Source organism: Rhamphochromis longiceps, linkage group LG7, assembly GCF_057381845.1.
Source record: "Rhamphochromis longiceps isolate RC_006_pf linkage group LG7, R_longiceps_female_GT1.1, whole genome shotgun sequence".
Lineage (NCBI taxonomy): Eukaryota > Metazoa > Chordata > Actinopteri > Cichliformes > Cichlidae > Rhamphochromis > Rhamphochromis longiceps.
In genome coordinates, this window is record NC_140563.1 from 53,127,885 (window position 1) to 53,141,854 (window position 13,970).

The following is a 13,970-nucleotide window of genomic DNA, read 5'->3' on the forward strand; positions in this document are numbered from 1 at the left end:
TTCATCCGTGAAGCGCACACCTCTCCAACGTGCCAGACGCCATCGAATGTAAGCATTTGCCCACACAAGTCTGTTACGGCGACGAGCTGGAGTCAGGTCAAGACCCCGATGAGGACGACGGGCATGCAGTTGAGCGTCCCTGAGACGGTTTCTGACAGTTTGTGCAGAAATTGTTTGGTTGTGCAAACCAATTGTTCCAGCAGCTGTCTGGGTGGCTGGTCTCAGACGATCTTGGAGGTGAACCTGCTGGATGTGGAGGTCCTGGGCTGGTGTGGTTACACGAGGTCTGCGGTTGTGAGGCCGGTTGGATGTGCTGCCATATTCTCTGAAACGCCTGTGGAGACGGCTTATGGTTGAGAAATGAACATTCAATGCACGGGCGACAGATCTGGTTGACATTCCTGCTGTCAGAATGCCAATTGCACGCTCCCTCATTGCTTGTGGCATCTGTGGCATTTTGCTGTGAGACAAAACTGCACATTCCAGGGTGGCCTTTTGTTGTGGGCAGTCTGAGGTACACCTGTGCACTACTCATGATGTCAGATCAGCATCCTGATGTGGCACACCTGTGAGGTGGGATGGATTATCTCAATATGGCAGATGTGCCCACTACCACACATTTGGACTGATTTGTGACCACTGTTTGGGAGGGATGGTTGTATTGTGTATCTGGAATGAATTTTAGGTCTCTACGTCGATCCCATGGGGAATGGGAGCAAAAACAAAAGTGTTGCGTTTATATTTTTGTTGAGTGTATGTAAGGTTTTCTTTTTCTTATATTCTGTTTTTACCTTTGTCTCTGTATATGTAATGTATACATCGACACATTTGACCTTTTCAAACTCTATTCTGCTCCCCGTCACGATCAGTCCTTCTCTTCTTCCATCTCCACCATTCATCAAAATTTTATTCCACAGACGTGCGTCTACCATCGGTCTTCCCACATATTTATTCAATCCAGCATCTCCTCGTGATATCAATATGTTTCTCTGAGCTACATCTCATCCACCTCATCCACATTATCCACTGGCCTTGGTAGAGATGTGGATTTTTTTTTCTCGCTCTCAGCATGAGAGATGACTTGCATGGCCACCGGGCTGTGTTGCTGAAAGGCAGAGAAGGGCCTGAGGCATCATCCCATTGGAAGGCTTTCAACCAGGCATAGTACACCCAGTGGCATCCCCCTGTTGGATTTGCGCTGTCTTAGGTAGCCAAGGTCACAGATTGAAAGCTGCCCGTGTATAGCGGGTACGATGCCAGAATAAAAGAGCAACCATTTGTGTCTTAGAGGTACAATTTGAGAAGGTGCAGGTGTTTACATAAATCTGTAGACATAAAGAAGTAGGCATCGTCTAGGAATTGCATAACAAAGGGATATTTTGAAGTTCAAGTTTTGCTTATGCTCTAGAATGCTTTATAAAAAAGTCATGACTAATATTTAGTATATTTATTATATACTTTAATATTAATATATTGCAGGCTTGTAACATCATCAACCTAACTGTTGCAGCTGAGTAAGTTCTCCTTGATGCTGATGATGGGTTTCTAAATTAAATCCAAGTACCATATTTATTTATTTTTACAAATATAACATATATACTGTTATATTTTTGGTAAGTGGGTCAACGATGTTCAGAATTTTTATATTTAATGTATCGCATTTTACAAATGTATCTATAATACATTTAATATAAATACTAATACTTAACAGTTATAATCAATTTGATCTGGAATCCATTTAAGCGTCACTGTTAATTGGAAAGCAGGTCTTTAGGTTGAATAACACTATTGGAAACATTATATATTCTTTAAAATTTAATCTGTGACAAAATTCATAGTCAAAACTCAGAAACTCACAGTCAACTCAAGGTTCAGTTCAGAGGACGCCGCGCTAAGGCTCTGTCCATGGCGCCGAAGGTTTTAACCAGTGTGCCAGTATATTGTTTCATGATGATGGCAAGAGTTGTCATCCAACAATATGTAATACACTTCAGTTTGGCTTTAATCTACTGTCTCCTGGCTATATATTAATGGCAACAACATCCGAGACAAAAACATTAAATTCTCCTATTCAGTCAGGAGATCATTAGTCAATTTATGAGCCGCATTGTCATAGTCCTGTGTCTCCCACCGAGCCGGCATCTCCACCCCTGGGAGGGGCCTCAGTGTTCTGCTGATTGCTCGCACCTGTGGGTAATGAAGCCGGGGACTCATAAGGCCAGCACACTCAACCTCTCTTCGCCAGATTCTCAGCTAACCCTACCACGCACCAAGTTGCCAGACACAAATCTCCGCCAAAGAGCTCCAATCCGGACGCTGGACCTCCTGACAGTCCCACGGGCTGTTCACCCGACTCACCTGCCTGCCTCCCTGCCTCAACGCCAGTAATTTCGGACCACTCACCTGGCCCACTCACCCCTTCATGCCACTACAGACCACCCACGGCAAGTACGCAGTACTAAGGAAGATTCAGAACGAATAGCTTGCCCGTATCTCTCCCGAACCATACCTGAACGTCTGTACTCTATTTACAGTGACTCTGACCCTTGCCCTGGACCCAGTTTGACTCTCCCTCCAGCCCAATCCCCGGAACAGCTGTTTCCACAGACCAACAACCAGATTGCTTTCTTAGCCCAGGCTGCTTAAAACCCTTTTGGTTTAATTGTGGCATTTAGCACTTGTTAAAGTCACATCCCAGTTTTCCTGATTGTGAACACTTACTGAGAAAACAAAAGTTGTCACTGAAACTACTTACGAGCATTTGAGTCCTTTCCCTTTTGAGGCGGCCTCGGCCGTGACACGCATAGATTTCCCCCCACTCAGTTTGAAGGAAAAATACTTTCAAACTCTAAAGAGTCAAAGAGAGAGAGTCAAAATAAGACCCACAAGGTGCTATTTATTCGATAACTTCCATCATATTAAATTGTACATGTATTTGCGTTACTGTGATTATGCCTGTTCAAATTAAGGAGTCATCATGTACAAGGTATATGTTTTTCCTAATTCCGTTTCTGGTTTACATCCAGTACGGGGTTGTAGTGATGATTACATCAGCCCTGTTGTGCCTGCTGGAGTAGCTCGCAGGCTGCTGCCTCTCTCCAGTTTTCTTACGGTGGAGCCTAAAAACAGGTGTTGAGTTCAGTCAAATATTTGTCACGCGTTATCGCTCATTATTAATAGTTTTCCACATGAGTAATTTCACCACTTTGCATAAAATTTACCAATGCAAGATTTTTTTATTTTTTTTTTTGCTAAAAGAAAAGTTTAAAGCCAATTTAAAATGTGCATACATTTTTATGTTGGAAAAAAACATTTTGTGTTTTGGGACTCACATGCTTTTTGGAAGAAAGAAGAATACAGTCTGCAGATATGCTTCATGCCTGAATGTACTATTCTTTGTCCCACTGATATAAGGGAATACAGGAGAATTATTTAATTTATTTATTACTCCTGTTTACTTCATCTATCATTTAGGATGAGCGTTCCAGAAAAATTCTGGTGTGTGTATTTCCAACAAATCCATTCTTACAATCTTTCCCATAACATAATATATGTTAGATCCTGTTAAAAAAAGCAGAAAAATGACCAACTCTTGTCTTAAAATTGGAATAATAGCGTACCATAACGCATAACTGTCATTGCCTGTAAGGGTGTAGGCAATGACAGTTTGACATCAAAGCATCTTAAAGCACAAAACGTCTGTTATAGTCTACCTCTTTTTAATAGCGCCAAGGTATAGAGTATAAATGCAGAGTAAAGATAATTAAAATACATGCTTAGAAATCCCATAGCACTGGTTTAGTTCACAGGTTGAGCAGGCAGCCATATGCTGGGAAGCTAAACTGTAGAATCTCGGGTTTAACTTTTTTCTTTTTAACTAAAGAAAAAAGGCAGATACCTTACACAGCCATTACTTCAGTGTCTCAATGACATTAAGACTTGGATGTCTGTTAACTTTTTTAAATTCAGTGATAAAAAGACAGAGGTGATGGTTTTTGGTAGCCCCACTGAGACCCCCAATGTGTATGTAGATTCCCTGGCCCAGTATGTTAAGCCAACTGTCACAAACCTGGGGGTCAAAGTGGACTGTGATCTGAAGTTTGATGGTAAAATCTAGCTTCTTTCACCTCAGGCAGCTGGGAAAAATAAAGCCACGGCAGCACTTTGAGACAGTGATCCACGCCTTTGTTAGCACTCGGCTGGATTACTGTAATGCATTTTATATTGCTTCATATATTAGTCATCTACAGAGGGTGCAAAATGCCGCAGCTCGTCTTTTAACTGGCACTCGAAAGTTTGAGCACATTTCCCCTGTTTTAGCTTCATTTCACTGGCTGCCCATTTCTTTTAGGATTCATTTTAAAATTCTTTTATTTACTTTTAAAGCCCTCCATGGCCTAGCCCCATCGTATCTCTCTGAGCTGCTACAGCCTTATACACCCACCCGCTCTCTCAGGTCAGCTGATCAGCTGCTCCTGAATGTACCCAGGACTGGGCGTAAACTTAGAGGAGATCGTGCTTTTGCTGTAGCAGCTCCAAAACTGTGGAACGAGCTTCCTTTAGAGATTAGACAGGTCAGTTCTTTATCTGTTTTTAAGTCACTCTTGAAAACCCACCTTTGACACCACGTGAGATGTTGGTTTTTATTTTTATTTCAGTTGTTTTTAGGTGATTCGATGCTGTTTTATCTTGTTTTTGTTTTAATATAGGGCTGTTTTAATTTTATGTTTTATGTGTTTTATTTATTTATTTGCTGTTTTCTGTTATTCTATTGTTTTAAATTATTTTCTGTACAGCACTTTGTTCCTGTGCTGGGTATTTTAAAGTGCTTTATAAATAAAATTGGATTGGATTGGATTGGATTGGATTAATGCTGACATGGAGCCTTGTGTTGCGTTTCTTTCCCCACCCACTCACCCATCATCTCTCTCTACCTGCTTTCCTGTCTGTAACTGCACTGTCTAATAATGGCAAAATCAAAAATAATTAAAAATAAAACCGCCTGCCCTATATTAAGAATTTTACAGGAGTGGAAAGACCTAAAAGAACGTCTGTCTGTTATTTGCTTTTTAATTTATTGCGATGTGAAATTTTTGTGTATTTTTCAAGTTAAAAACACACACTCACACATAGTGCTTCACAGAAAGCTGTTTTAATGGTGCTTAACTTGTAGCTATACAAATGTCAAGAGTAGAAAAGGCATTCATGCTAACTGATCGACCAGCTTCAGGGTTCAGCACCCTGGACAGAGCTTCACATACTGAACCGACTAGATTCTTTGAAAGGATGTTTAAGCTTGAGGCTCCATTTTTCCGTGCTTTTTATGTCACTTTAAACAGGCATTAGTCTTTTTTTTCCTTTTAAATCTGTGCCTATTTGGTGACAAGGAAGAAAATGAAAGAAAAGAAAAACCTCTTTGTATGTGACCTCTTTCAGATGGTGGCACATCTTGGTATTTGATGCAGTATAGTATTTTATTCACACCGAGGAAGTTTTTCAGCCTACGCTGTCATCTAAATATGTAATATGGTGAACCGTAGTCTCAAATTAATGTACATACTGATACTGCAGTTGATGAGCGCAGCATCTTTCACCAACTTAATACCAGTAGTCATCGCACTGCAGCAGAAATGATCTACAGTTGCTAATTTCAGACTTGCTGTGCATAATTTGAACGCATGACATATTAGGAACTTTATTAATTAAGACTGGTGTTAAGCATTTTTCTAAATGTCACTCTACAGAGGCAGACTCCATGCTCTGCAGACTAATCATCTAGAGCAGTGTGCAAGACGACTTCTGATATTTTTACAAACAGGACAAATTTTCAAAAGAAAAAAAAAGTGCAGGATTTTAATAGTGGGAAGTTGAAATTTAGTGAAACTTTAGTTCCTAGTTCTTTTCTGTTAACAAACAATAAAACCGCATCTTTAAAAGTTACTAACTTATTAAATTTTGGTTGGTAGAAGATGGTCCAGGTGGTTATTGTAGAGTGGTAACTGATGTGTGCAAGTCTTTGTAGAGACAAAACATTGTGTAGTGTATTTACCAAGATTATTTGCTTCACTCCTGCTTCTGCTTCACTCAGTGTTTAGTTTTGTTTTCACTTGCTGTTTACTTTCACCTCCACTTACTGTTTGGTTTAGCATCATAATCTCCAGAGGGGTGTGCTGTGAAGAAAGTTCGACATTACCAAGGATATCTTTTCTTTATCCTGGCTTCACTAACCCTAATATATTTTATCAGGCTAAGCAGTTACACACAGGCAGTTATCAAGCCCTTGTTTGTCAGTCCAAAAATGGAGCTCATTCAAATGAAAGAGGTAGTGTTGGCAGCATATAACAGTCCCAAACTACAATACTACAATATGACAATAAAACAAAGCAGTGTATTAACAGTGCTGTGTGAACGTTCATGTGCATTTAGCACTTTAGTCCTTAAGAATGGAAAAAGCACTGCTATATTAATAAAGTCTTACATGTTAGTAGCAAGGAAAGCCAGCCAAATTGCAGGCTGTGTAAGTTAATAGACTTATCAGTACTGCAGCTCCATTATTAAGACACAGGGGAATCTGACAGATTACAATTACGTATTCCATTAAATTAATGTTTAGATGTATGTAAGACAGTTGTAACATTATTCTTTCAGCTACAGCCCCAGTGGTGTTTAAAGGTCTGAGAGCAAGTGAAAAAAAATTAATAAAATAAAACATAATTTAAACATAAGCTTAGACTGCCTTCCAGTTTGGCATAAGTTGAAATAGGTATTGAAATGGGATCATATGATAAGGCTCAAAGAACAACAAAAATGTTTGAAAATTACTAACAGCAACCAGAGAAAAAGCAGGGTAAAGTTGGTGGTCAGAATCTGTATTTCTTACTGATTTCCCAAGACTGAGCTCTTATATGCAGTTTAGGTCTGCAACATAAATGTTGCCTGATACAAATCCTGCTTCATAGCACAGGTCTCTGCTGAAGTTTCACAAGATCACAATGTTTACATTTGGAAAAATTGAGAATACACATAAATTATGACGTTAAAACCATTTAACTTTGGCATTTATTACAATTTTATTGTTAGGAATACAATAATTATTCATTAAAGTTGCATTAACTGTAAATTTACCATCTAATAATAATGGTTATCATAAAAGTAATGCTAGCCACGCTACGTGCGTATTGCTAAGTCATACACAAAAGAAGGAGCCAGAAATTCAGGTCTGAAATGTTTGGAATTAGTTTTTTTGTATAGAAGCTGCAGAACAAATTAGATTACTTATTGTCAATTAATTATTAATTTTTAAACTGGTGTCATTAAAAATTTGTTGTTGTTTTTTTTCCAAATTTGGGATAAATGCAGTATAGCTTTTCTGATCTTATCCCATAACTTCATTAAAAATTTTTACAAGAGGTACCAGCACAACAAAAAAAACTCATTTCCAACTGAATCCATCCTTTTATGCAAGCTCACTGCAACATGTTAAAAAGCAAAGAGAAATGCAGAGGATACAGGATCTTTTTGAGCAAGGAGGTAATTAAAAAAAAAAAAAAGACATGATTGCTCTTCGCTTTTTAACATGTTGCAGATATGTTCATGGTAGGCTCCTGTTTCTCTCTTATTATTTGATCTATTTCTTGAAGAGGAAGAGGGACGCACATGTGACCGGTCATTACTGAAGCTCACCCTGACTCCATCTGCTTATTCCACATTCCTCCTAGTAATAATGTATTCAGCCTCTCTTCCAAGCTGCATCCAGCTCCACCTGCTTTGCTCCTGCACCTGTGCTCCCAGAAATTTCAAAAGTAGAGTTTGGCACAATGCTGTGAACCAGTAGGCTTCAAAATAGCTAAATGGTATGTTTACATGTGCTTATAGACTATAAATATGCTCTACATTAAGCTTGTGAAATCCTGAAATGCAGTTTGATGCTGGGTTTTACTGCTTTTAACCCCTAGAGTTACTGTCAAGATAAAGTACATCAAAGCTGCCGGTGGTAAATCAGTGTTTCTTCTTTTTTGGATTGTTTTGGGGTTTGTTTGGTTTTTTTTTTCCTGTGTGTGGAGCAAAAACATCTAAACTAGGATAGACAGCAAAACAGCACCACAGAGCATCAAAAATGATTTTTTTTCCACCTAACCACCCATACTCGTTAACTACATTGATTATTTTTATTATTACTAGCATTAGTAACTCTTGTGGTGGTTAAGTCCAACTCCAAAAATTTGGATTTACATACTAAATGTTAAAACCAGATACAGATTTAATAGATTTACATGCAGTCTTTAGGCAAAAAGTGATCTTTGACTGGCTGTGTGCCCATATGTAAGTTCTCATGTTGAAAAGCAACAGAAAAGCATATGTAGTACATGTACTAGACAGACCTGTTGAACCACATTTTAACGCAAATATTCATATAACCAATCATATAACAGCAACTCAGTGCATTTAGGCATGTAGATATGGTGAAGACAAACTGCTGAAATTCAAACTGAGTACATCTTTTTGTACATCTTTTCCATATGGGTGTGAATGTTTTAATAATTCATGTCAGTACTGTTTGCTCTATATTCCCAAAAGAACATATTAGATTTTCAAAGATATATGAATGCAAAACTGACAGCACTGAAGTCCGTCCCTGCATGCAGCAGGGTTTCTGATCAAACCGCTCTATTAGTCCTGCTCTGCAGCTCTCAGCGAGCTCGACTTGCTGTATTGTTACACGTCTCTACTGCATTAGACGCCAATGTTGTTTCAAATCCATGGCTGGGAATATTCCCCCAACAACTGAACCAACTGGAAGCTTACATTTATGGAAAAACTATAGTGGTTACTTTGCCGCTAAAATAGATTCAGAAACCAGAAAGTCGATATATTGTACATGTTATAGGCAATGGTACATTTTAACATTATAGGTAATGTTTCTAAAAGATCTGTAGAGATCTGGGCGACATTATGTTTTAAAGTTGATGAAGTAGATTTTTTTAAAATCCTTATAGTAATAATCAACAACCACATGATCACCTAAGCAACTCAGAACCCTGCAAATGAAGCAAATTTGTGCCTACAAAGTACAGAAATGCTATAAAAGACATTCCAAAAAGTTTTTAAGAAATGATTGAAACAAATTCTTTGATTGAAACAAAACAAAGAAATAGTGGGCAGGAAATGCAAAGCAAAGACTCCTTAATGACTGCAAAAAACCTGCAGGAAGGTTTAGCTGACACAGGAGAAGTGCTACACCATTTCATTGTGCAATTTCAGTGCATTGACAAGGTTTACATGGATGAGTCACTAGATAAAAGAAAAAAACCTACAGTCTCATCGCAGATGTCTGAAGTATGAAAATCGTCATCTCAATAAGCCGTACATGCTGTTGATAAAAAGGTTCTTTGCCCACAATCATCAAATATATTTAGAGAAATGTTCTTCTTTGGTGTTTTGTAGCAGACCTTCAGGACTAATTGAAAAATGTATTCTGATAAATCTAAGTATAACAGTGCAAATTTTAAATTAAGAAACAGAGATTGAAAGGAGGCTGGCTAATTCAAAACAGGTAGATGATCCAAAACTCACCTCAATATGCTGAAACAACTTCCTGAGCTGAAGCTTTCACAGTAACGCTAAACATCATTAAATGTTTAGCGTTAGTGAGACTGAAACACAGGTTTCAGTCTCATTGCCAGAGGTGTATAAAGTCAAGCACGCGCATGCAAGTCTGCCTTCACAAAAGAGCTTATTGATTTGAAAGCGATACTGAAATTTGATGGCACAGTTGCAACAAGTCATTTGGTGAAATTTGTTCTATACTAGACATTTCTTGATCAACTAAAATTTTAAGTGATGTTATTGCAAACTGAAATCTTTTTTTTTTTGCCTGTCCCGTTTGGCTCTTTTGCCATCAGAATTGTTGTCTAAAGGCAAAGAAAGATGCCCAACGGATTTACTTTACCAAATGGACCGTCCCAGCCTTGCCGTAATGGTCTATTTGATTCACCTTTTATTGTTTATTTTAGTTTTTATTTTCACTTGCTAGAGATGGGACAGACTTGAATGAGGAAAAGAAAAGGGAGAAAGAAAGAGGGGGAAAAAACAGCAGAGAAGAGGGACGGGGATAAAGGGCAAAAAACAAAAACCAACAAAATAAGCAGACAAAAAATACATAAATCAATCACCTGGATCACCTGTTGAGAAAGAAAAAAGAAAACAAGCATTTAACAAGAGATAAACAACATCATGATGATCTATGGGAATATAACAGTAAATACTAAACATTATTGTGCAGCACGTAAGATCGACAGCGCACAGGGTGCTTTAAGGTAGGAGCCAAAAAGGGTGTAGTTTGTGTGTGTGAGCACCCGTGTGTACACCTGTGAGCATGAACACACTTGTTTTTAAAAGGTTCCTTCATGTAATGATCTGCTAGAGGGTGTGGGGAGCCACAGCCCCGTCCTCCAGGGCATGAAGCAGGTATGGAGGAGATCAAAACTCCAGACATCCAGAGGCCCCCAGAACACAAGAGACCAAGGAAGACCAACAGAGGGGCAGCCGCGCCACTGTCCCAGAAAGAGCTGAGGAGAGTCCCAGATGAGGGCTCACTCAGCAGCCGTGGAGCAGAAGCCAGGAGGGGTTGCAGTGACGTGCCCGTGAGCTCCGCCGGCAGCCAGCTGTGCCAGAGTGAACGAGCCCCAGGCCGAGCCAGCTCCCCCGCACCCCCACACTCCGCAACCCGCCAGGGAAAGGGGGCCCAGGCCCATCCGGACCGGGGCCCAGTACAGCAGCGCCGCCTGGCCTCACAGAGCCCGGGACAGCCCACCCGACCCCACCACAGAGAAAACTGCACCCACCCCGTCATCCACTCATGTTCCAGACTACATGAGACAATAGACGCCCAGGCTGAGATCTTCCTCCACCTCTCCTGTATCTCCCCCTCCTGCAGAGTGAGGTCCTGAAGAGAGGAGAGCTCCTGCAAGATGTAACAACCTCCCCCACCAGTCGAAGAGCCCCCCAGGTGGCTCGATGCACCGGCGGCACCCTGCGCAAACTGAAATCTTATAAAAACTACAGAAACTGCTGAGTCCCAAACTCTTCTGGCATTAACATCAGCACAAAACCTGTGCCGGGAGCTTTGTGATGCCTATGGCCGATCTGTAGATGTAATGTGTAGACGTCCCAGTACTTCTTCCCATGTAAGGTGGTTCTGGGTAGATCTGATAAAACTTGTGTGTGAGTATGTGTAAGTGATCTGCAAGTAATGTTCTTATTTATTCCAAAATATGCTTGCATTTTGGAATATCTAATGGGGCATTCCCATGACTCATTAGACTGATAACTTTCTGTGCATGCCACAATTACTGTTTAATTTTCTGCGTTTACTAAATTAAAAAAAAAAATAATTGCATTCAATGAAAGGGCCACATATATATCTAATGCAGTGGGGTTGTATTTAAAAAAATAATTAACAGAACATGTAATTTGATGATAGATGCACAGACATATGCATACAACTATAAGACATCTAAAGTTGTGAATGTAAAGCCTGTGTCACTAAGTCTTGGAGAAAGATTTGAAAACGAGTGATTCCCATTCATTTATTGCTTCCATTGTATGCTTTTGTATTAAATATCTTGCAGCCATAAAGCAGGTCAAGTAAAAGCAGACCTAGAGTGTAAGTGCAATCAATGAAGGTGTTACTTGGAAGGAAATTTTCTCGGCTCTAAGGGATGATTAAGCTGAAAAAGAAATGACTGTGTTAGAGAATTCTAAATAGCGACTCTTCTATCGAACCTAGACACCCCCAGTTTCCAGTAATGAAAAGAAGTAGGAAATGTTACCATTTATGTGTGACGGTGATGAAAGTTCGGATCTTATTAGCCGAGGCTTACACGGAGAAACTGAAAAGCTTCGGGGAGAGCAAACATTTCCTATCATGTAGGGTTCTGTAAAAAAAAATCTTGTATGGTCTTTTTAAGAAGTCTCCTGGCTGTTTTAAATTCAGGGGTTTGACCCGGTGAAGGCATAATCTATAACACTGTCCTCATCACAGAGTTTCTCTCCTGCTTCCTGGTGAATAGATTTTGTATCCCTTGTGTAAGAAGGGTTTCTCAGTCACAGACAAGGGTGCTACTATTCTGCTCTGCTGTGGCTTACAAGCTCTCTCTGTCACTGTCACGTCTCCTCTTCACTAACTCATCTCGAATTCTGCCTGTTATATACTTCTCTCCAATCTTTCTGCCTCCTTGTCTGTTTTATATCCCTCAAATGTATATACCTCCTCACTAAGATATCCTTCTTTTTCTCTAACTTCCTTTTGATTATTCCTTTCCCAGCTACTTGTATTATCTCGCATCACGGTGCTGTATATCTGCACTCCACCCTCGTGTCTTCCCAGCTTCATTTAACCTACTTGCTTTTCATATTTTTCCTCCCATAATTTCGTCTTTGACAGACTTACAGTGTGTTTTGTTCCACTTTTGTCATCCATCACCTGCTCGTCGATCTCATCATCAATCTTTTTTTCACAACACTCAAACTGTTCCTTTACAATTCCTGTGTCCGTGTGTCAGTGGCAGTGCCTGGATTTAAATGGAAGGCAAAGCAAGACTCGTGTACAAGTGCATGCTTTGCCTTTGAAATCCATATTAGAGCCAATTTATTTAATGACTCGCTGTTTTTGCATGTCCCCAGGCTCACGTCCCCGTGACTGTGGTGATCTGTATGCCAGTGGACAGAGAGAAGATGGCATCTATTCTGTGTTTCCTATTCACCACCCTTCAGGCTTCCAGGTCTACTGTGACATGACGACAGACGGTGGAGGCTGGACGGTGAGTCAGAGAAAAACACACTTTTGTATCACAGTGAGCACACACCCACACACAGCTTTTAACCCCTGTGTGTCTCTCCCCGAGGGAGCAACATTCACTCTTTTGGTGCGCTAGGGTAGTAATCAAGATGTATTCAGGGAATGCAAGGTACTAGAAGGTCATTTTATTAGGTCTGCTTTTTAAAATCTGCATGTATGAACCGATTACCTAACCCTTGTCTTGAGGGAAGTTTTGCAATATTTTTTTGGACAACGATGGACTTATTAAATGTTGCTGGTTAAATATAAAGTTAACAGTTACTGGACGAAGCAATGTGTGCAATATGTCATGAACACCTTGAGATTTTTTCAAATTTGGGAAAGTCTTTACTTTTAAAAAAACTGATTATAATTTGGTGGTTGAAGCATATATGAATGAAATATGAAATATAAATAAAATATATTTTGTGCCATACAGTACCATGCAAACGTCTTGAGTCACCCCATCCATCCATCCATGTATTTTCCTCTGCTTATCCAATTCAGGGTCGCAGAGGGCTGATGCCTTTCCCAGCTGCCCCCCTTAATTCTTTATGATTTCCTAAGGAGTCGAAATTCCTTCCAATTTTGTTAAAGTGGTCTTGTGCAATAGTTCTCCACACTTTCTGAAGGCCTTTCAAAGTCTTTCTTTGGACATTACCTGCTTTTTAAATTACTCCAGTAATTGTACTTGATCTTTTTGTTGTTGGTGTTAGCTACTTAACACTGATCTAAGAAGCATTTAAGCATAAAAACATCACCTAACTCAAGGGATGAACCGCTCTTGTGCATACACATAACATACAACAGCAAAGAAACTATTTAAATTGTATTGTATCTTTAGGTACTTTTTACTACTGCAAAAACACATAATCTCTTCCCAGTTTATTAGCTGAATCTCCTAAATATGACAAAGGTAACGTAGTTTGACAGGTATAAGATAACATTTTTGCACTAACAAGCTGATTCCCAAAGACCTATTGGCTGAGAAATGTCTTCGCATGATTTACAATGTGTCCTTAAAAAATCTGAAAAGAGTTGGAGACAAAATATGATGTGGCAGTTCTAAAAGAAACTAAGTACAGCAGATGAACAGGATCTCACGATCATGTCCATAAGAAACAGGAGAAAA

The 13,970-nt window shown here is 39.6% G+C and overlaps 1 protein-coding gene across 2 annotated transcripts in view; it reads left to right on the plus strand.

Moving 5' to 3' along the window:
- The window catches only part of fibcd1b (fibrinogen C domain containing 1b), a 123,336-nt gene that overhangs the window by 50,373 nt on the left and 58,993 nt on the right, over positions 1-13,970 (plus strand). For both annotated transcript variants that reach the window (XM_085414279.1, XM_085414280.1), the window contains one exon: positions 12,685-12,821. In XM_085414279.1, the coding sequence (XP_085270405.1) occupies positions 12,685-12,821 (137 nt within the window). The remainder of the gene's footprint in view (positions 1-12,684; positions 12,822-13,970) is intronic.